The sequence below is a fragment of the Leptonotus elevatus genome, chromosome 16 (genome assembly GCF_054856555.1).
Source record: "Leptonotus elevatus isolate MCC_2025b chromosome 16, RoL_Lele_1.0, whole genome shotgun sequence".
Lineage (NCBI taxonomy): Eukaryota > Metazoa > Chordata > Actinopteri > Syngnathiformes > Syngnathidae > Leptonotus > Leptonotus elevatus.
The window spans coordinates 12315024-12339114 of record NC_141254.1 but is presented as its reverse complement, the minus strand read 5'-3'; the positions used below and the strand labels follow the sequence as shown (position 1 = coordinate 12339114).

Below are 24091 nucleotides of genomic sequence, written 5' to 3'. Positions count from 1 at the left end.
TGTTAGAGAGAGAAGCCCCAATGCAGGTTTCCGTCTCTTCGGGTCTTCTGTAAACCCTCACGCAGTCCTGACACCGAGACCGCTGCAGTCACTCCATTAAAAAAACCTCAAGGAAAGTTCCAGCGGAGGCGCAAAACGCAAGCGTGTCATAACGGCGGCCAGCATAGTACCTACAAGTACACTGCAAGGGTGGAACCTTATGTAAATATATTTATTATATTTTCTCTCCTCTGAGGCATTTGTGGTCAAAAAGTGTCCTTTTTCCAAGACCTCCATACGGTTTATTTGACCCGCCTCACATCAAGTTCCAGTGGAACCACCTTAGGGTAATCTGAGGTAGAGGAAAAGCCGGGGAGTTCGATGAAGTCAAGGAGGATACAGATTTATTTTCTTTGTCAGTGTACCCAGCACTGTTTATGTTCGAGGGTTTTCACGTGGTACTTTTTGGATAGAATAGAAAGTGCTAAACTAAACTAATTTCACCACCACGTTGTGACACCCATGCAGGCTGTAAAACAGGGGACAAAATAATAATCATAATAATAATAATAAAAAAAAAAATCACAATTAACACCTATCTGACTTGTACTTGAAATTGTGCATTATTTAGAGATAGACTGTTTTTTTTTCAGTACGGATCTCAGAATTCTGACTTTAATCTCAGAATTCTGACTTTTTGCTCAAAATTCTTACTTTTTGCTCAGAATTCTGACTTTTTCCTCAAAATTCCGACTTTAAAGTGATAATTCTGAGAATAAAGTCAGAATCCTCCCAAACTTTTTTTTCTCTCTCTCCGATGCCGATTATTATTAGTCAAGGAGGCCGATAACTGATATTTGAAGTAAATATTCATTTTCAGTAAAAAAGTGGGAAAAAATATTGGCATTAAAAACATTTAAATACAAATGCCAATCTTGACTGAACAATTTTTCAAACTTTTCAAAATGTAGAGGTTTTTTCTCTCTCTTAATCTTAGACAATATACCACATTTTAAATGTCTAAAAAACATTCAGGGCGCTCCCAAGGTTATCAGTAAGTCTTGAAAAGTTAAATGGAAACTTAAAGATGTAAATACCATAGCTCTGTTTTTTCCCCCCCAAAATTTAAAAATACCTGAAATCTTAAACTTTCACATTTCTTTGCTTTAATTTCAAACAAAAACAAAAGGTTAAGATTCCCAGGGTCACCATCATCTCATACAAAGTTAACTGAACATTGAAATAAACAGTTTCCTGAAATAAAAATGGTTTTAGCTTTATTTAGCAAAATGTTTTATATCTTGCTTTTTTTTTTTTTTTCTAAATACAATAAACTTGCACCAACTAAAAATACAGCACGACTTGTTAAACATGCTCCACAGTAGCATCCATGTTGCAAAACCCCTCATGACGATGGCGTAGTGTTGACAGTGACTGCGAAAGGTAGCGGTGGTGGCAGACGGGGATTGAGCAAAGTCGTTTTTGATGCTTTATAACCTGCGCGAGCTTGTCTGTGAGTCTTGTTGAGGAAGGAACACACCTGCTGCGACAAGCCCAAATTCCAAAGCGCTATCGCTTACATAATCATAATCATTCAAAAGGGAGGTATATATTTGTTCCCATTTATACAAGTGCAAAAACTAGAAACGTATGTGTATCAATGTATCAATTGTGACCAGTGTTGTTGCAGTTACCTTGAAAAAGTAATTTAGTTACCCTCTTAAAATAATTTTTAGCAATTTTTTTTTGCCTAAATCATTTCCTCATGATGCAAATTGTAAATTTTTTGGTCTTTCTTGAAAAATCTAAAAAAAAAAAATAATTCTTTAAAGAGTGTGCCGATTATTTTCAGAAGGCGTCGATTTAGCATATAACGACCACCACGTCACAGTTCAATTTTTGATCCATAATTGAGTTACTTTTGACCCAACAGTTTTTAAGAGTGTACAATAATATTAGGAATCAGGCGTCCTCCTGTATTTTATTATTCATCAACCATTATTTTTCAATAAAATACATGCGAGAGAAAGACACCATTGTTTAGAAGTATAGAAGTGTGTGCTGTTTATGTTAATTTCTTTTTTCTAGTGCAGATCTTGTGCCTATTTCAAGGCACCCTCCGACCTCTGCTCCTTATGTTTATTATATATGATCATCCTTACGCTGTATTTTTCTTTTAACCGTTGTGAAATTGTTTTAAGATTCCTACCATGCCCATTGTTTCCCTTTATTTAAAATGGACTGATACATCTCAAATGAATTTTTATAGACATGGCTCAAATGCCAGTGGACTCGGACGAAAGGTGAGGTCATCGCCGTAATGGTAGGAGGTCATGCGCTTGCACATTAAGTCTGGCGTACACGCGCGCTGAAACCAGAATGACGGCGGGACTATTTTTAGACGGGGGTTGCCCACACACGGGCGTGTTTATAGCGGGGAATGAGTGCGTGCATCTGTGTGTGTGTGTGTAGTATGAGTGAAGACCTGACAAACATCCAGGTGGTGAGACTGAGAGTATGGAAAGCAAAGGGAAGTGGAAAGCTGTGGAAAGTTAAACTGGGCTTTAAACACAAGGGAAGACCACAACCACTTACACAGAAACACACACTCACACATGCATAACTGGACCGTAGTCCTGGCACCTGCAAATACAGGGAAAAGATTGTTATGTAATCTAGTTGTGTGATATTCCAATGATATTTCCAGACTTATGAATGGCCATCAAAAGGTGTGGGAGTACTTTTCTGTGCAAAAAGAAAAAAAGAAAAAAGGAGAGCAAAAGCGCACCTGCAGCCTCAGAAAAAGCCGCACGGAAGAAATGACGATCGTAATGAAATAAATAAGCCTCCCCGTGGGTTTGGTTGGCTTATGTTGAAGAAAACAATATTTTCTTCGCGTGTTCGTTTTCTTTCGGGTAGTGAGAATGTTGGTTATCCGAATACAGGCTGGAGATCGGTGAACAGTTCCTTCGAAGGTTTTATTTTTACAGAATATTCCGGACACAAGCGAGTTTACAGAACATTGCTGCAGCTTCTCGCAAGTGTCTCACAACATTCTTATACTATCTTGAAGGGGCGGTACCACAACGCCCCCTCCAAACAGCCCACATGAAGTTCACGAGATATGAGATAAATACATCATTGATTATAGACACTTCAACCACAGACAATGGCCCATTGTTGTGGAAATAGATGAGGTCCCAGTCATGACGATAAGACTTTAAAAACATCATTGATTACAGACACTTGGCAGAAATTGCGACATCACTCACAAAGACACATCCACAGACAAAAGTTCTACTGAGGAAATAAATAAATTAAAACAGTTATGACTAAATCTGGCCAGAAGACCCTCTTCACTTACCTGCAATTTCTACGATGTCTCCTGGAACGATGTCCCTGGCTTTGATTCTCTGCACGGCCTTACGGTTCATGCGGTACACCTTACCCATCTCGGGTTCATACTCCTTTAGCGCCTCAATGGCATTCTCAGCATTTCGTTCCTGTTAAAAAGCGATGAATCAGGTAAAACGTGGGTGTGACAATCAGTGGTACTTTAACTATATATATATATATATTTATTAGGGGTGTTTAAAAAATCTATTTGGCAATAAATCGCGATATTAAAGCGCACAATTCTCGTATCGATTCAATATGCAGCCGAATCGATTTTTAAAGATACATTTTTGATGTAAATGTTCAACAAAATGTCTTAATTAGAGTTAGGGTTCACACTTTAAGCATGGAAGAATGTTATATTAATGGAACATTAAGCCTTAAAATTTGATTGGTCTGTTTGTTAAATACGGTGGACCACAGTTTATAAGCCTGTAGTACATTTTCATACAAATCTTACAGTGTACATGTACAAGTTTATTGATTAGTATTTTCTAAATCTGAGTAAAAAACAAAAAAACAAAAAAAATCACAATAATTGATTTATAGATTCGTATAGCGATTCATTGGTATCGAATCGTGATACAGATCAAATCGCAAGCTACTAGGCAATTCACACCCCTAATATATATATATTTATTTTTCTTTTTTCCTTACTTTTTTTTTTAATTAGCAGATTAGCTTTTTCAATTCAATGATTCACTTTTTTTTTTTTTTAACATTGTACCCAAATTTCCATCCCCTTATACAAAACAGGACAATATTTCCAATTTATAAAACACTTTCAAATATATATTTAAAAAAAACTCATAAGTTAAGTGAGTGCAATGATTACAGTTTCATGTGGTGCCAACATTTATCAAAGCAGAAATGAATAAAGACGCAACTTCATGATGACGTTTAATCTCACTGTCCTCTGTCGCCATTCTTTGAATAAAAAAAGGAAGAAAGAAGAGAAGCGTTTCTCACCTGCCACACACCAATAATGGCATTAGCAATGAGGATAAGGAGGATGACGACAGGTTCAACAAAGGCGGTGGCGGTTTCCTCTCCCTCCTCAAATAAAGCCAACACCTAGACAAACATACCGTACACACAGTCAGAACGTTCATCATCATCACACAGCTGATACTTAAGTAGTTGTGTTTTGGTGTTGCGGAGGAAAAATGTCCTCATGCAGGGTAGATTTGATGCGGCAATTAAAATGTCAGCGAGATGCGGTTAACATTTAACCTTGCAACTTCCCGGCCACATTAAACCCCCCAAAAATAAAAAATAAATTATTTAAATGCATTTTACGTTTACTTGGGTTATTTTTGTTTAACTCATTCACTGCCATTGACGACTTGTAGACGTCAAAAATTAATTTGAACTTTTTTTATAATTTTTTCCACTTTTGTGAACAAAGAGTATGAAAAGCTAGATTTTTTTATTGTACATTTAGAACATATACAATTTGTGATTAAATGTGAGTTAACTCGTGAAGTCATTTAATCGCCTGACGCTCCTAATTTTTTGTAATCTTTTTGTAATCGCATGACTTCAATAGTTAACTCACGAATAATCATACATTTTATATTTGTTCTAAATGTACAATAAAACAATTCTAGGTTTTCATACTCTTAACAAAAGTGGAAAAAATGTGAATCTAATAAAAATAGTTCAAATTAATTTTTGACGTCAACAACCGTCAATGGCAGTGAATGAGTTAATATTTACAGTTTGATTTAAAACATTAACTAAAGAGGATAACTATGACACTGTATGTAAAATTTCAATTCAAGCAATATTGACGTCTTATATCTTATGTTCTCTCTCTTTGTTCTAGCTAAATCAAATTTAAAAAGAAACAAGCACCGTTTGCAACGTGATCGTATTTACGCAAACTTGCGTGCTTGCTCCCTCTCAAAACACAACGCTGTCATTATTTCATCATCAAATCCGAATTTCAAATTCATATTTCGCATAGCCCTGCATACATCTTTCCACATGCCCCTTGGAAAATAAGGATTGTGTTGTGGCCATAACTGATCTCTTCACAGCCGAGAGCAGTTCATAAAGTGTACGAATTGAGAAGAGCTCTACTCACCCAGCATTTGAATGAAAGGAAAACAGCCACAGGCGTGTTTTTCCAACAGTAAATAGAGTTAAAAGGCTGCAAACATTTCACAGTGCAATGTGGTGAGAATACGAGAATGTCGACGGGTTCTGAAATCCAGTTTTTAGTTCAACAGCGTCTGCATGCCAAAACATACTCAATAATGCAGCACTAATGTAGTCAAACGTACGCGCCCTCTGCTTTGTAATTATCATTCATCAAGTTTGGCCCGAGTCAAATTTGTTGCAGGGTTTCTAACCGATGCTGCAATAAGTTAGCCGCATAGAAGGGACATTACGACCGCCATTTACGCTGTACATGAAGTGAAGAAGAAAAGAAAAAAACACATCATATAATGAGATCCAGGTTCAATAATGCTACAGAGATCTGGATTCACAAGGAATATGACCTAATCCATTCATTGTGATTCATTCCTGGACATTTCCTCTTCTGTCATGTAATATGATACGATTTTCAAAAGGTTGCTATCCACAAGTTATGAGAATGAACTCGTATGTACTGCATAGTCACCACTTGAACCAGCAGAGTCTTCAGGGTCATTGACCATCTCGAAACAGCATTCACTATGATGCACCACTACAAAATTTGGGATTTAAAGTATATTGTTAAAAGTGAAGTTAACCCCCAAAAATTATTTACCATGTTCTATGGAGCTCCACTAGTCTAAACACATTATTCTGATTAATATTGCGTTTGTGGAATATGAGTTGAGCAGCAAAATCCCGTTTTTATCCATCTCAGGGGGCGGCCATTTTGCCACTTGCTGAAAATGGCATCGCAGGTGGCGACCAATCATGGCTCACTTGTTATCTGGACATTTTGGTCATTACTGGAGCCGTGATTGGTCGTTATCTAATACTGCATTCAAGTCGGATTTATCCCAGTTGGCTTTTCACAGTTCTGACCTGTAAGCGTTCGAGGCAAAAGTAAACAACCAAAATGGCGGATAGTGATAAATATTTTTTTGCTTTGGCCCTCAAAACTTGGAGATAGTGGCATACATACGTTGCGTTACGTTACGTGAAGTTATGTCGAATATTTGAAGTCGCAAAACTTCCCACTTTCCTCGAATGCAGCATAAGCCCTTAGCAAAATGTGACGTCATTTTTCAGTTGACAGCAAGTGACAAAATGGCCGCCGCTGAGACTGATAAAAACAGGTTAATTCATACTCCACAAATGTAATATTAATCAGAATGCTGTGTTTAGACTAGCGCGGGCACATATAACATTTTCTGGTTGACTTTGAACCCATTTAAAAGCCAGACCCAACTCGCGCCCAACTTTGCTCTCATCACGGCCAACAACATTTTACGTAGCGAGACGACAGACAAATAGAGAACAGTTCATTGCGTCCAGGCTCCCTCGTGCGCCGGCAGCTGCGGCAATCAAATTGCTTTAAAATTCATTTGAATGCCTCATTGCTAAACAATTACAAGCGGACACCAAATCTGCCATTTGTCAGTGAAACCGTCGAGCCGTTTTACAACTCTGAAACTTCCTGGCAAAAATAAATGAATAAAATGACCTTGACATTTTAGGCCCCATTACACTATAATTACTGCAGCACTTTACACAATTGATCGACTCAAACTCTCGTCTGCCCTTCATCATTATACAAAAATGTTGTGTACAGTCTTTGGTGCTATTATACTAAAAAAAACAAAATAGCAGGCAATAAATGATGCATTCTCTCAAACAGATTATGCACATTGTTGGTGGTTGTTTTGGACTAAGATTGAAATCTTTAACTGAGATTCCAAATAGCAGATGCTGTATTGGGATTTCCGCACTCTGAAAGATTGCATGCGATGTTAACAAAGTGTGTAAAAGCGCTGCAAAACTAAAGTTCATAACAAACTCTTCCGAGCAAACTACATCAGCTCAATATTCGTTTTTTTTCCCCTCCTTTGGCGGTGCGTTCAAGTAACTGAGACTGAGACATTGCGTTCCTAAGGCCGCAACAGTAACACTGTGTTTTGATTGCTATAAATCATCAATGCTAACCGTCATATATTCATAACAACCGTTTAAAAAAAAAAAATCTATTCAGAGCGAAGCAATATGTCAGGCAGCTAATTACTAATGTGTGAAAGCGTTCTTTTTCATCAATAGGAGGTAACAGCGCTGTGAGGAGAGATGAAATATAGCCACTTTTCATTCGGATGATAGAATGCCGAATAGCACAGAGTGTGTCACGACACCCTCAGCCCGGTCGATGGCGCATCATTCTGCTTCATTTAGGTGCTTATGACAAACAGATTGGATGGCGACAAAAAGGCAGTGATCTCGGTAAGGACCTTTTAGAAAACACATTAACACAGTCCGCACACATTCAGATAAGCTTTTGAATAGCCAGACCCGACTCTTAAGATAAACAAAGTCGATAAATAAGTAGAACATTTGATTTGTCTGTCACTTGACCTTATAGGAGATATATTACGGAAAGATGACTTTTTAATGGCTTGTATACAAATAGTTGGATCTCTGGACTGGAGGGCTATCTGTAAGCCAGCCTTTCACAGAAAAAGATCTGTGCTACTTACGCAGAAGCAGCTATAGCTAGCAATAGTTTCGGCTGGCTACTAATGCGCCAAAACACAATGTGGAGCCACTCCTAAATCGGTAATCATCGGCTGCGGTATTTTTGACAAGTGTCTTACATCTGAAAGGATGACGAGAAAAGACAGAGAAGCCATGCTAAATGCTAAGCTAACCTAAGATTGACACGGCTAGCGCATTTATCACCGCAATTGTGTGCTTGGGTGATCAATTACACTTTACACGCTAAACTGAACCAGACCCGGAAATTAATTAATTTCTGGTACAGTTTACGTCAGCAAGGAGGAGTGGCCTATAATGTTAAAATTGTATTAACTCATTCACTGCCATTGGCTTTTAAATATTGATTTTAACAATTTCTATTAGTTTTACTTTTTCCCCCCATTTTTCGTCAATTTTTTGTACATTTAGAACAGATATACAATTTGTGATTAATCGTGAGTTAACTAGTGAAGTCATGCCATTAATTACGATTACAAATTTTATTTGCCTGGTGCCCCTAATTTTTAATAATCTTTTCTTTTAAACAAAAAAATTTTTTGGGGTCGTAATTAATCGCATCACTTCACTAGTAAACTCATGATTAATCACAAATGTTATATCTGTTGTAATACAATAAAAACAATTCTAGGTTTTTATACTCTTGTTAACAAAAATGGGAAAAAATGTTGAACTAATAGAAATTGTTCAAATGAATTAACGTCTATAGCCGTCAATGGCAGTGAATGAGTTAATATAGTATTATATTATTTAGAATGTATCAGTAATGTGATTTGTTTTCACAATAGAGTTCTGAGTTTTAGCTTTGACTCTAGAAGTAGTCACAATAAATGTTCTCAAAATTACATTGCAGCCGAGCATTTTTAAAACAAGCAAATAAATAAATTAATTAATTAATACATTTTGCTTCTTTTTTTTTTCTAAACAAAAAAATAAAGTTTACTGCTATACACAATGTTTATTTTAATTTTAATTGGTTTGGTTTCTTGGGAGTAACCTACAAAAATATATTTTTTTAAATTGCTCTACAAAGATAGAAATTTGCTCCTCAAATAAAGTCCTTGATTCACAAAACCGCTGAACACAAAAAAAGAAAAATCATAAAATCAATTACCCAAACATGACATGGAGACATGCCTATTAAGGTTGTTGGCATTACGCGAGGAGGCAGTAGCTCAGGTTTAACGTTACCTTCAACCCCAACATGGATGTGCAAACCGTGGAAGCCAACAGAAACGTAATCGCTTGTGTAATAAGTTATTGCTCGTCTTAGCTCTTCCACGCTAACCGCCATATTTACACAGAAAACGTCATCTCACAGCACTTGAGCAAAAGTGATCTTTTCCAACCCACGCCTGCACTTGGAGCCCTTAGAGAGGGCATATTGTGTCATATGCATTTTTAGAGCTTATTTCCCCCCCCCCCCCCCCCCCCCGTTTCAGAAATAGCAAAAAGCAATTCCATTCCAAAACACCAGAGACGCGCTGTAATAGATGGAAAAAAAGTGGATATGTTTTCAGGATTCCCCGCTCCACGCCTCTCCTACCTTCACTCCAAAGCACGGTCACAATTTAAGCCGCTGCAGTGGAGGCGGTTTTGATGGATAGTTGTGTTTCCAAGTGGGCTCTCCCTGTTCCCCTCACTAAAACTGTGTCAACACTGGATGGAAAAGACTTCCATGCGCAATGTTCCAATACTCGAACAGAGCAATAACTAAGCGAGTGCTGCTTTCGAATGAGAACGACGCCGATCAGCGCTATCAATTTCCAGCCAATTAGCGACGCTCACTTACAAAGGAGACACAGGCAGCGAGAAGCAGGATCCTGACGAGAAGGTTTTCAAACTGCTCCAACACCAGTTCCCACAGGGACTTTCCTGTAAGACGCACAAATACACACACAGCTGTCTTAAGGGAGTCAAAGTTCAGAAGACTTAAGGGTGGAAAGAATGCGTAACATTTAGTACAAGCAGCAGAAATAATAACAATAATAATAATAATCTGGATTTAGTAGTGTGTACATCTGCACGGGGCGGGACATCTTAAATTTATCCCCTGGTCTCCAGACATTTAATCATGCAAGGGAGGAGGATAGAAGCCTCCCTTGGAAAAATCAATATTTACCTTCTTCGGCAGGGAGCTCTGTAGATGTCGCGTCACGACGGTTGTAAAGGAATTGAAGGCGGACACAGTGTGGGGGTGGGGGGGTGTTGTAAGGGGAACAAAGAAAACAAGAAATAGTTAATATTTGGTCTAATGGGTGAAGTTAACCACATTCAATTTCAATATAGATAATGCTCTGGCATCAGATATGCACAATAAATATACGTAATTATTTTAAATAATAGTGAACTATAACAAATAAAAAAATAAAAAAATCTTGTGATTTTCGTGTTATATACTCTATTTTAACAGTATGTACGGCGATTCTAATTTGTTTGGTTGTTGTTGTTTTTTTTAGTGCCAACGACAATAAACCCCAAACTTAGCTATCATTTATTGACATCAAACTCATTTTTTCCGGTGGATTCAGTTCACTTTCAGCAGAAGCTGTTGAAGTTTTTTGGTAAATGGTAAACTTTTTATAGAGTGCTTTTATCTACAACATTGGTGCCTAAAGTGCTTTACAAAGCCTCGCATTCAACCATTCGCACACACATCATACGCCAGTGGTCGGGCTGCTGCCATGGGGTTCAGTGTCTTGCTCAAGGACGCTTCAACGTGGTCACTGAGGTCGCTGAGGATCGCACCCACAACCTCACGATTGGGAGACGACCATTCTACCACTGAGCCATTTATGCCAGCACAGTAGAAATAAGAAATATTTGAGTATTCTGGACACATTGCATATAGGAATTGTTTGGGGCCTATTACAGACTCTTGAGGTATCCCATAAGTCACCTTTGATAGATTGGATGTTATGTTATTAAATTAAACATACTGATGTTGGTCAACCAAGCAACTGCATCCATTTATATGCCAACCCTCTTGTCATCTGTTTTTTTTTATTGTGGTGGTGTAGCTTTGCATTTATGATACATCAAACTGAGCTCATTGTCATTAACTCATTTGCTCCCAAAAACGTATAAATATGTTCTACTTTAAATGTTTTAAGTGTTCCAAAGACGTATTCATATGTTTTTTTTTATGCTAGGGCATACAGAAGGCACAGAACGGTTGAAGAAAAGGTAGTTATTACAAAAACGGCCAGCAGAGCAAAAGAGATCAACCAGGGCCATGTTGAAAAAAAGAAGAAGCTTTCCCCACAGTTTGAAATAGATTTGTGAAGAATGATGAAACTTAACTTGATTCTAATGCTAAGACTCTAATCTTTCTTTTGGTAGGTTCCATGTTTTTATAGCAATTTTTGCTATTCTTCTGGGCCTTGCAGAAATCAGTCAAAATACAGTAAAAAAACAGCCGGGAGCGAAGGGGGTTGCTTCAGTGGAAATGGCTGTGAGTGAATGAGTTAAATGTCTACACACGGACCTATGCGAGTGTTTAGGGTTTAAATTCAGAGTTAGTCAGGTTAATCGTCAATAGTAATGAGTAAGGAATTTGACTAGATATGACATTAAGGTTATAAGGAGGGGGGGGGGGTTGCAATTAGATAATTTTTCCTGTTCTGGTGATTGTAATTTTTAGAAAAGACATTAAAACTACGAACTGAAAGGATGGACGTATTCCTTAACTTTACCATTCAGTGGAAAAGCTTCTCATTCTCGCCTTTTTATTTATAGCTTATTTGCAGCAGTGCGAAACCTCCCACGGAATCTCAGAGCTTGACAGTTTATTCGCATATAAAAGAGTTTTAGAAGCTAACATGGTTCCTTTTCTGCTTGCGTTTGATTAACAGATCAGAACACCCCCGACATGTGAATCACACTACAGAAAAACAAGTCAGATTCTTAAAAAAAAAAAACATCCTTTTTTTGTCCCACTTATTAACGTTACCATGATGCAAACCTGCTCAGTCAAATCCAACACAAAAGGAACAAAATCCATCCCGACTGCTGATGACTGTAGAAACATTTTTAAATGCGATATTGTGGGAAAAGAAACGGCGCGCATCTTGCGGTGACCCTAAATGGAGCAGTGGAAACAAGCGGCATGTTTCTCCGGCATGTTTTTGAGCAGACGTCGCTACACGATTATGAAACGTGACCATGTGGGGAAAAGAGTTGGAAAGCGGGAGGACCATGACGCGAGGCCTCCGCTGCCTTCCAAAAACAAAATTCTCGTAGTCGCTCAGTTCGCACTCCACACCAAGCGGAAAGAGAAATAACTTAAAGGGCCCCCCTGTAATTGGCCAAACTTTGGCACTTATTTTATAGTTGTGGACTTAAAAAAATTATGTCTGCACTAAAAAAATTTGCCTCCAAAAAGACTCAGCAGTGATTTAAGGCTTGTTTTCTGATCAGTTTTACAAGAACGCCAACGGGTAGAAAATTGCACGGTCAGAATGAAGTAGTAGTAAGTGTGCTCGTCCCCAATTTGCCTGGTACGCAATATTAACCAATTTGAAGGGCAATTATTTACAAAACTGATCATTGGAAATGAATGCGAGTTTCATTTAAATGGTCATCCGACCAAATTGAGCCGATGCCAGCTGATTATGTGTGATTTGGCTATACCGAACGTACATGTTTTTAGGAATGTCCTCACAAGTGTAGGGAGAACACCCCCCCCCCAAAAAAAAAAAAATTCTTCACAATAATATGTTCTATGCAGCCCCACTAGTCTAAACGCTATTCTGGTTATGAGTTAAGCAGCAAAATCTAGCCGGCGGCCATTTTGCCTCTTGCTGTCGAGTGAAAATGACATCACAGTTGCTCAGGTCTCAGATATCAACCAATCACAGCTCAGTTTCAGAAAACAGGCGAGCTGCGATTGGTCTGAGCAACTGTGATGTCATCTTGGCAAAATGGCCGCCCCCTTGAGATGGATAAAAATGGCAGAATTTTGCTCCACAAATGGAATATTAATCAGAATGTCATGTTTAGACGAGGGAGGTCACATATAACATGTCAAGAAATGTTTAAGGTCGACTTCCCCTTTTAACAGTGTTATCAGATCCAAGTTTGTGTGCTTTTACGCCATAAATAAACCATATTATAGAATTGATTTGGAATCCTGTCATCTCAAGCTCGTCCGCACTTGAGCTCTACTACTTTAACATCTGACAAAGCAAAGCAAGGGAGGAAAACAACTCGAGTCTGATTAAAACAGACAAGTGTGAATGCACCCTTGTGGGAGTCTGATAAAAAAATTAAAAATAAAAACTTTCCTGATGATGTGTTCCGGGCATGTCCAGTCATAAATAGACCACGTTGACCTTGAATTGTCTCAGTGCCTCACAATGAGTTGGCTGCTGGACCGCGGCTACTACAAACAGAACATATATATACAACCTGGGCATAATAGTGCTGAGTCACTGCGGATAGCTTCAAACTTGCAGTCCCCGAGGCTTTTAGCATTGAGGTTTTGACGTGCAAAGTCACAGGGGAAATTCCGCAGCGGCAATATGGAGAGAAGTGAGTTCTGCTGTTTTCCATGCTTCACCGGTCTGACATAAACCCCGTTACGGTGCTTCCCTGCTTGTATAATATTTTTTTTTATGGCAGAAAGGCTGGCTGCGGCTCAAGAGCGGGAGACAAAAGAGACCGAATGAAAAGGACAAGACAGCAGCAGGGAGGGCTCAAAGTGCACAACGGGTTTCCCTGACTTCCCTCTGCCAAGGATTCCCTCACAGTCAGTCTGGGCTGCGTCAAGCCAAAGGCTTGCCCAGTCACATTCCTGAATACTGACTTCACCTCAAGCCGTGTCCCCACAACACCTCCCCGCCTCCTCCCTACGGGCCCAGACAATGATTAAAAAAAGAAAAAAGAAAAAAAGAGCTTGTTTACACACAGCAGAAAAGCGGTCAATGCCAAGCAAAAAGGGGGAACACTTCCTGGAGACAGTCGCCAACAACAGCAGGGTGCTCGTTTTCGGTGTCCAGCGCTGGAAGGGGAAGCGGGAAACCTGACATATTTCTTTCAGCACTTGACATTGTTTCATTGCTTTCACAGTTTGACGCTCTTTGCACATCCATCTGCAGTCCGACAAAGACATCTGCAGATTATCGGAAACCAAATAAACACCACACGAGTACAGTACAGACTTTTTGTAAATTTCCACTATGACTGTAGCAGGTAAATATCAGCGTTGCCAGAGCAATTTGACATTACTATTAACTCATTCGCTCCCCGCTATTTTCACTGAAGCAACCCCCTTCGCTCCCGGCCGTTTTACTGGATTTGGTCTGATTTTGCAAGGCCCACAGAATATTGTGTTCTATTGCTATAAAAACATGGAACCTACCAAAAGAACGATTAGAGTCTCTTCTTTCATCAGGAAAAAAAAATGTATATTTTATATCTGTTTCCGTTTTGAAGCAATTAGCAATAGAATAGAAATAAGTTTCATCATTATTCACAAATCTGTTTAAAACAGTGGGGAAAACAGCTTTTTTATTCAACATGGCCCTGGTTGATCTCGTATACTCTGCTGCCACCAGCTGGCCGTTTTTGTAATAACTACCATTGCTTCAAACATTCTCTTCAATTCAGAGGCTGCATCAAAGCCTTTCGTATGCTATAGCATAAAAAAAAAAAAGCATAAACAACGTATAAATATGTCTTTGAGAGCATGGTAATATTTAAAATAGAACCTACTTATGCGTTTTTGGGCGCAAATGAGTTAATGCAATTAAAAATATAGATCAGGGATGGGCAACTGTCATTCTTAAAATTATTTTTAAAATGCTGAGAACCATTCTTTATATGTTTTCCATGAAAAACGAGGGGAAATGGAAAAAACGGTCAAAATTCAAAATCTGAAAAAATATTGTGAAAAAAAATCTGAAGAATATGCTTAAAAACTGCTTACAACAGGTGTCAACTGTAGTTTTAAGTTGTAATATCACCAAGCACCACTAGGTGACAGACATGCATAGTTGCGCTCACACTAGGTCTTATACTACAGTTTTCTCTCACTTTTTGCTTTGTTATGTACCACGGTAGATATTTTTCTGCTAAGTGGACGTTGACTATTTTATTATTTACTTTTTATTTTTATTTCAAGGCCTCTATTATGCCATTAGGAACCCACTTCACCCCCCCCCCCCCACACCCACACATTCCCACCCTTCTAAAAACTTGTTACATTCAATAAATTTAACTTGCAAAGTATAGAATCAATACCAAGCTACTGATTACAGTCTGCGTTAATAAATTAATGTGAGGAAATGCACGCTCCTAATAACTGCATTCAAGTTTTGATTTTTAATCTTAAAATGGCTTACTTTAACCAGAAACCAGGTTACAAATGTCCCAAATGAAAACCGAACCATAGTACCTCAATAATATTCAAATTTTGAGTGAGTTGATTTTTTTTATGAGGAATAAAAATACACAAAATGAGTTCTCAACGAGTTCTCGCAATTAATGTTGATGCAACCAAACGTATGCTTTTGTCGACACTCATCTCAGGCTACAAATACTTTGCTTCCGTAAACAATAAACAACTTTCAAGTCAGCTCATTGTGGGTGTGTCTAACTATCTCATTTAGTAAACCTTTGCAGAGTGTAGCCAATAAAAAAAAAAAAAACAGGCCTATAAATATCATGACGGTAACCCCCTAATAGCTATTGCACACTAATGCATGATAGCTTCCAACTTCCTCTCATAACGTATGATCCCACTGGAAAAACGGAGTAGAGAAAGTGAATTTTAAATGCCGATGCAAATATCTTGTACATGTCCACATAGTGTAAGCTCGCGGATGACATGTCACCAAGCCACTTATCATTCCTCAGCAGCACAATGTGACAAGGAAATCTGCTTGTCACAAAGAGAAAACCTCAAACTGGAATATAGAAACGAATGCACGCAAATAAACTGACGACAAAAAAGCCAACTCGCACAGCAGTTATGTTCACGGCTTCTGTGTTCAAGCTTTTCCTGCCGTCTATTTAGATCACTGATATTAAAAAGGTTTGATAATTCGTGTCCTAGTTGAGACTAATTCAATGAAAATAGGAGGAGAAATGTTTGCAGTGGGCTCCGTTTTTAAAACGACTTTATTCACGACGGGCCAGATGGATGGAATATTGGAAATTTTTTTTTTTTCTTTTAATGCCACAGACACTTATTAAACACTATATCATGCATAGAGAAGTGGTGATGGTGGAGAGAAACTCGATATTTTATTCATTGCAATAATTATTTTAAGCCTCTGTTTGTATTGAATAGAATAATGCAGGGGGTTAACCACAGTGACGTCGTTGACGTCGCTCAACTTCCTTTACTACTTTTCTTTGACTTTTTTACTTTTTCTTTGTCACGCGCTTCAGACCACATACTACAATTACATTTTGGTATAATATAATAGATATGATATATGATATATGATATGAGATATGATGAGATATATGATGTGATATATGATGAGATATGATATATGACAAATGATATGATATGATGATATACGATGAGATATATGATGAGATGATATATGACAAATGATATATGATATATGATGAGATATTTAAAAAAATATATATCTCAAATGGCTTCGGCAGTAAAACCCCTCACTGATGACCAACAGATAGACGCAAACGTGGGATGTTTGAAGGCCGGCAGCAGGATGACACACTGGAACCACTTGAGCCAGGAAGTGACTCAAAACCCGGTGGCCTTGAATTGCTTTTTCAACAACTTAACTCTCCCTTCTCAGCCCACACGAATCCAACGACACAATACAATTCTCGACTGGAACACGGCGGGACAATTAAAGTGAAATGCAAACAAGCGGCTGATTGAAGAGCGCGTGTTGGCGGGGGAGGAGGCGGAGACAAGGAAACATCGCTCGCAATGGAGTGACACGCTCTTCCTTTAAAGTCGCGGTGTAGCGCAAGAAGAGAAATTAAGTTGTCCTAATTATAGAAAGCATGGTTAGCAACGTGCAGTTGCATTACACAATTCATCCTCTTTTGATTGACAGAAAAAAAAACATGCTTAGTACGTCAGTAGCGTGAATTAATCTAAAGAGGTTATTTAAATGGTAGATGGATTTTTCTCTTTTATTGTGAAGGAGGAAGTTCAAGCATCTGAAATGATTTTGATCAGTAGAGTGGAAACAACAATACAGTGGTCCAAACTACGGCTTGGGGGCTATTTGCGGCCCACCATGCATTTTTCAGCGGCCCACGACATGTCAAAAAAAAGTGGAGGTGGGCAGAGTTGGTGCCACTACTACTAAAAAAAATTTTTTATATGAGAGGTGTCAAACTCATTTTAATTCAGTGGCCACTTTCACCCAAATTTGATCTCGAGTGGGCCGGACCAGTATGTCCGTTGCCTAATAACCTATAAATAATGAGATGTAAATAATTACATGTAGATTCTGAAACTATTCTCATTTATTATCTTACTGCAGAGTAATCAGATTTCATTTTTACTTTTTTAACTGTGCAATTTTTTTGCATCAAATCCTGAGTAACTGCCAAATTTAAGAATGTCATTTAAGTGGTTGTCAGTGTGCACAATAATAATGTGACTGAAAACTACTGTTTATGTTTGGCACCCATGATTTATAGAATGTAGAGCTTTATATAAATAAAGATAGTTCCATTTTAGAAGCAAAATAGTTTCTTCCACTTTCTGTTCTATGTCAAGGTCCAATTTATGAAGATACCGCAGTAATGCTCCTCAAGTAACTGTTTAAAAATAGTCATCAGTTTGCACGCAAAACAAAAGAGAATTAAATATTAAATATTTCAGCTAAAGCACATTATAAACAAAACACTTTTGTTTTGGCTCCCACCTATCATGAGCACGACGTTTCATTTAAACAAAAGGCGAGAGAAATGGTTCTCGCAAATGTTCCGAAATCTGTTTACATTTGTTTTAGCGAGCACTTCTCCTTTGCCGAGATAATCCAGCTACCTCACAGGTGTGCTACTACTTTCACCCTTTAGAGTGGCCTTGAGGAAAGTGATGGTCACACCAGATGCTGATCGGTTTTATGAACCATGAGATAAGACAGGGATTCACTGGAATTGCATATTTTGATTACCATTGTGAAAAGTATCAAAACTAACGAAAGCATTTCAAATGACTTGCCAGTGTTGTGTTCAACAAAATGCTGCGCAGGGGAGTTGTTGCTAAGTGTGGGAGTGTGTGGATGTACTACTGTAAGCTCAACAAGCTTCCCATATTTGATGTCACGGCATGTTGTCGCCTGTCAAGTCGAACACTCCATTTTTGTCTCAACTCTTGACAGCAAAAGCGGAAAAATACATGGTGAAAAAAAAAAACAATCCCTGATATGTCAGGGTGTCTGTTCTTTGGTTGTGGACTGTGAATGTTGCAGGCTAGAAATGAGTGAGCGTTACAGACCGTTACAGTACAAACATTCTTTGAGTGCCCACACACAGGCAGCGTGTGAGTGCGTGCGATAAAAGTGACTTATTGGAGGCACGCTTGCGGAAAATGAGTGAGATTCCTGCAGTAAATGGAGTGCGTCAGGAGACTGTGGAGTTCAACTATTAGATTATATTTTTTTTAGTGCTGTCAAACCATTAAAACATTTAAACTAATAAATCGCTCAATTTTCCGTAATTAATCAAATTTTTCTACACAGTACATTTCGTAGAGTAAATTTTGGATTATATTATGTCCCAGACTAAACTTTACACTAGAAAGAGAGCTAAACAATCGCTGCCGTCAGGTGGAATCCTCGTACCTCCGACCATTTTGGTCCCCCTTTGGACACGCCAACAATGCTATCCAACGGTAGGCGTGGCACAGCTCAAGTGATAGAGCGGCCGTCCCCCATGCTGAATGAAGGTTGTGGGATTGTTCCTGAACTATTGAGTGATTTATTTTTATTTTTTTATTCTATATAATATTTTACTCTCTTCCGAGTGTAAAGTTTATTCTGTTTAAACTGGGACCGAATATAGTCTTTTTCAGAGTAAAATGTACTTCTGCTTTGACTTTTTTCTTCAAAGCAACAGATATTGTGTAAAATCTTGGAATTAATGTAAAATCATCACATAGAAAGTATTTTTATCATCAAAGACTGTTCTAATAGCTTTCTTTAATCCTTGAATAGAATACTTAAAAATACAGCTGTTAAAACGATCAAAATTCACTCAGTGCGGAGCCGAAATAAGTTCTGAGAATTGTTTTTATGAGAAAAAGATCACCTGTAAAGCTGAGTTAAATGCGGAAAAAAAAAATCCACACACTTTCATTCGCTGCCATTGACGGCTATAGACGTCAAAAATTAATTTGAACTATTTCTATTTTTTTTTAAATCCACTTTTGTTAAGTGTGAAAACCTAGAAACAATTATTTTATTGTATATTTAGAACAGATATAAAATTTGCAATTAATCGTGAGTTAACTATTGAAGTCATGCGATTAATTACAATTTACAAAAATAATTGATAATTATACCAATCGATAATTTTTTTATCGTAATTAATCGCATGAATACACTAGTTGGCTCACAAATTTTATATCTGTTCTAAATGTACAATAACAAAAATTCTAGGTTTTCATACCCTTGTTAACAAAAGTGGGGAAAAAATGTTAAACTAATAGAGACAGTTCAAATGAATTTTTGACATCTCTCGCCATCAATGGCAGTGAATGAGTTAAATTAATCCCCATAATTAACTCTGATTTTGACAGCCCTAATGAGGAGAATTAAACTAAATGTCATTGACTGACTAAGTTTCCAGGCCAGTGTCATATAGAGCATAATAATGCCTCCCTTTGAGATGATTGCATGTTTGAATCTAGACCAGAGGTCTCCAAATCCTCTAGAGTACCCCCATCCAGCCTGTTTTCCATTTCCCCCCCCCCCCCCCCCCCCCTCGTCCAACAGACGTCTCTCGAGGACTAGCCTTGGAGACCCCTGATCTAGACAACAAACAATTTAGATAAACCTGTAGTTTTCGGTTTTCATTCTAGCCATAGAAACACAGAAAACAGTAAATTAGAAGACATGATTGCAGAAAAAAAATCCAAATCTGGCATCCAAAAACGAGTAGAGGAAGTAAGACTGTGTACATTTTAAAGGTTCTATATAAAGATACGGACAGACACGCAAATTGATTTCCGCAGATGAAGTTGCTATGGCATCACTGGAACTGCAGACTCTTGACTAGTGCGGATCACGTTAGATTCCCTTTCGTTTGCCCTCTCATGTCGGCGCCAAGACAAACACTCGCGCTGGCTCATCATGCTAATGAGATTCTGGTAACACTGCCTCATCAATTGTGCATGCATGTTTGCGAGCGCTAACATACGTGCGCCGCTGCAAGGCTTTATGCAACGAGACAGAAATAAACACCTAGAAAGTCAGCACTTTCCGAGAAGAGAAGGAGAAGCAGCTGTGCAGTCAACATAACCAAATATATGCCACGCTGGTGTCCCTAGGTTGACTTCGTCTTACAGAAGAAAACTACAGTGGACACAATAATAAAGCCAGATCCAAAAAGGGAAACGGGTATTCCCTTGCAACAGCTATTATCTATACAGACTTACACACACACGCGCGCGCGCACAGGAAGTTCACAGCTAAAAGCGAAAAGCGATGTTATCTGTGGCGAGACGTTGTTTTTTTCCATGAAGTCATCACAGGCCTGCGTAAAGTGGCTGCGCGGCAAACAAGAGGCCAACTGTTTGACTTGCACAATATGGCGCTATACTGTACGCCGCAGCTCGGCCGCACATGCAAATGACAGGCCAGGAGGGAAAGGCGGGGCTGTGAACACTCAACACGCCGGCTAATAATTCCACGCTGCCCACAAACTTACAAGAAGGTTGATATCCCACACAATAAAAGACCGACCAGTGGCGTTGTAAAAAAAGTAGTGCGCTCATTTTGCAAACATCATTAGCAGCCTTAGTGGTGTTTCAGTATAATGACCAAATATAATTAAAAACGCAACTCAGTAGCGTGAAGATATCCACTAAGGCTGAAGCGTTAATAAAAAGTATTGTGTATCGTGGTTAGCTAGCAGGCTATATCCTGCTTCAAAAGGTTAGCTAGCAAAATATCCTGCTCCATAGCAGGTGGCTAACAAATTGGGTAGCAGTACGACGATTCTGATGGATAGTCTGTTGCCTGTTATGCGTCACCACTCTTTTAGAACGTCTCACGGAAAAATGCTTCTGGGATTTTAAAAACTCACTTCTACCATCTACAGTGGAACCTCGGTTCACAATTAATTCGGAGACACGATTTCTGAACCGAACTGAAAGCACCCACTGAAATGAATGGAAATAGAAATAATTCAAAACCAAGTTATGTTTTCCTTTTTATTTTTGCCGTGTACTGTGGAGTTGAAAAATAGATACGTTATAGAAATAAGTGCTTTATTCTAAAGAAACCAGTCGCAAATCAGAGAGACGTCTTAAGGCAATATAGCTAGCTGTTGCGTTATGCTAATGCTATCATCAGCACTTTTTTTTTTATGTAGCCACACAAATAGCTATTATTCTACCTTTTCTATTATTTAAGGTCTTCGCCACTGCCTTTAACTGCTTCTTTTGTCAGTAGTGTAAAAAGGGGAGCCTGAAAATGATAACGTGATCGCCACGTGTTTCCGGCTTGCGCAGGTCTTGTCAAAGATAAACAGACTTACAGTAGCTCGAGCGGGCTAATGAGTAGAGCCAATGTGGGGGCCATCTTGGCAGGGGTCACTGTTGCATGGACGTTAGTTTAGCACGGCCCTCATGACGCAACTCAAAGTAACGTGTTGTATCCACCAATTAATTAATTTGGATACACTTTTCAAACAGTTTCAAGCTTTTTTTTTCTTTCTTTTTTTTTTACAAGAATTTTGTACTGAGCATTTTTTAAGCCATGAAAAAAATACAAAATATTTTGGGACTGTATTGAGTGTTTTTAGACCATGACAAAAACACATATATATATATATATATATATATAGATATATATATATATATATATATATATATATATATATATATATATATATATATATATATATAGATAGATATATTTAGGCTCTTCCCCCAATTAGTCAACTAACTCGAGGTTCCACAGCATATTCATTTTTGTCCCATTTGCATTTCCCTGCTGCGAGGCCACTGCCATCCATGGCAGCCCGGAGTTGTTATTTGATTTGATCTTGTGACTTGAGCGGTAAAGTATCAGACATCTGCCTATTTCTGAGAGACAAGTGTTTCAAGTGAAAACAGGTTGACCAAGCTTTTGGGGTTTTATCAACGTCACCGCCTCATCTTCCATTCGAGTACAAGTGTGTGTACTTCCTGGTGGCATGATTGACAAGCAAAGGGGATGTGTACGCTGTGTACACAGAGGAACGCTGCTGGTTTGTTTTACTTTGTACTTACTTTAAAACAGGACCTGACATAAGGGGAGCTTCAATAGACCAGATTAAATTACTTAATTAATATGACAACTATATTCTTTAAGGGTGAATGGCCAGCCCTTGTGGTGCATATAAAAAAAAGGTGCGCGGGGCCAATAATTAGACATAAAGCGCATTTGTATGTATTATACAATGAATGTGTACATTATCCTAATATGGATGCAAATAAATAAAGGTCTCATCATCATCATCATCATCATCATAACGTTGCACTCAAAGAAAGCGCAGCAGAGGGGAAACGCTTGAAATATTACACCCATATATTTCGACAGCTTCTAATTGAATCTTGCAGCATTGTGAAAAAAAGAATGGATGAGGGTGATAAAGAAGTACAACTACTCACCGTTCGGCCCATATTTCTCCAATTGCACTTTCACGTGCTCCTGAGTCAGCCCTGTGTTTTCATTCACGCCGAAAAAGTCTAAAACTTCACTCGCCGGTTTAGTGTGCGCGTTTTCCATCTCGGCGGACGCAATTTGGCGCTTAGATGAGGAGATGAGAATGCATGGAGTTGAACATCTACTCAGGGTGCTCGAGCGAGGTGGGTGGAGGTGGGTGCCGAAAAAGATTTCCGCAGACGGACGCCGAGGCGGCTGGGTGAGTCTCCTTGTACGAGATCACCTGGCCACGCCAGAAGAAGAAGAAGAAGAAACAGCAAACCCCAGACTCTCGCACGTTGCTCTGCTTCAAGTGATCGCCTGCTGTCGACCTCATCTGCATGTGAAGGTGCGCTGCGTATGCGAGCCGGCGTGCGCCGCCTCTCATCTGTGGTACACTCCCACCTGCGCTCCCATTGGCTGCGCGTACCTGTATACACTCCGGCGGGCTGCAGGGACTTCCTCCGAAAGGCACATGACGCGACACAAGGCGGGCAGTCCTCGTCGTCGTGTGTGTGTTGTGGTGACGTCATTTGCAGTGGTGGGAAGAAACGGAGCAACATTTATTTCTTTATTTATTTATTTCTATCTTCCAAAAATCCGTGAACAAAACACAGAACGACGCAAGGGCTAGACTGGTCATCTGGCATTGAGGGAAGATTCCTGGTGGGCCGGCATCTTTTGGGGCATCATGAATGCACCCAATGCGTTGAAAATGTTGCCATAAAAGTGAAACGTATCAATAAAGAGGTGCATTTTTTCAACTCCCCACACTACATGGATAATTGATGAAGTATTCTTTCAACTAAGGCAATATTTATTTTAGTCTACAGATGATAGAGGAAAAGGTCAGACGTGTTCAAGTTTCTGTTTTTGGAAAAAGAGTATACTTTTTCACATCTCGTGACATTTAGCGGCAGACAATTGTTTCAAGGAGACTTGGCAGGGACAGAAATCTGTTGCCTTAGGATCAAAGATGAACAAGATCACTTGAGACCCACTGGTTTTCAGCCCCGGTCCTCAAGTACCCCTAATCCAGCCTGTTTTTCCATGTCTCCCTAGCCAACACAGCTGAGGATCGTTATCAGGCTTCATGCAGAGTTTGCTGATTAGCGGATGGTTTGAAACACCTGTGCTGCTTGTGGGAGACATGGAAAACAGGCTGGGTCGGGGGTACTCGA

General features: G+C 38.9%; 1 protein-coding gene across 2 annotated transcripts in view; it reads right to left on the bottom strand.

Moving 5' to 3' along the window:
- atp2a3 (ATPase sarcoplasmic/endoplasmic reticulum Ca2+ transporting 3) overlaps nt 1-23300 on the bottom strand; it is a 50143-nt gene extending 26843 nt beyond the window's left edge. For both annotated transcript variants that reach the window (XM_086098222.1, XM_086098221.1), the window contains exons 1-5: nt 22877-23300; nt 10178-10195; nt 9848-9930; nt 4345-4449; nt 3344-3482 (exon numbers count right to left, since the gene is read on the bottom strand). In XM_086098222.1, the coding sequence (XP_085954348.1) occupies nt 3344-3482; nt 4345-4449; nt 9848-9930; nt 10178-10195; nt 22877-22994 (463 nt within the window). In that variant the 5' untranslated portion in view covers nt 22995-23300. The remainder of the gene's footprint in view (nt 1-3343; nt 3483-4344; nt 4450-9847; nt 9931-10177; nt 10196-22876) is intronic.
- Nucleotides 23301-24091: the final 791 nt, after the last annotated feature.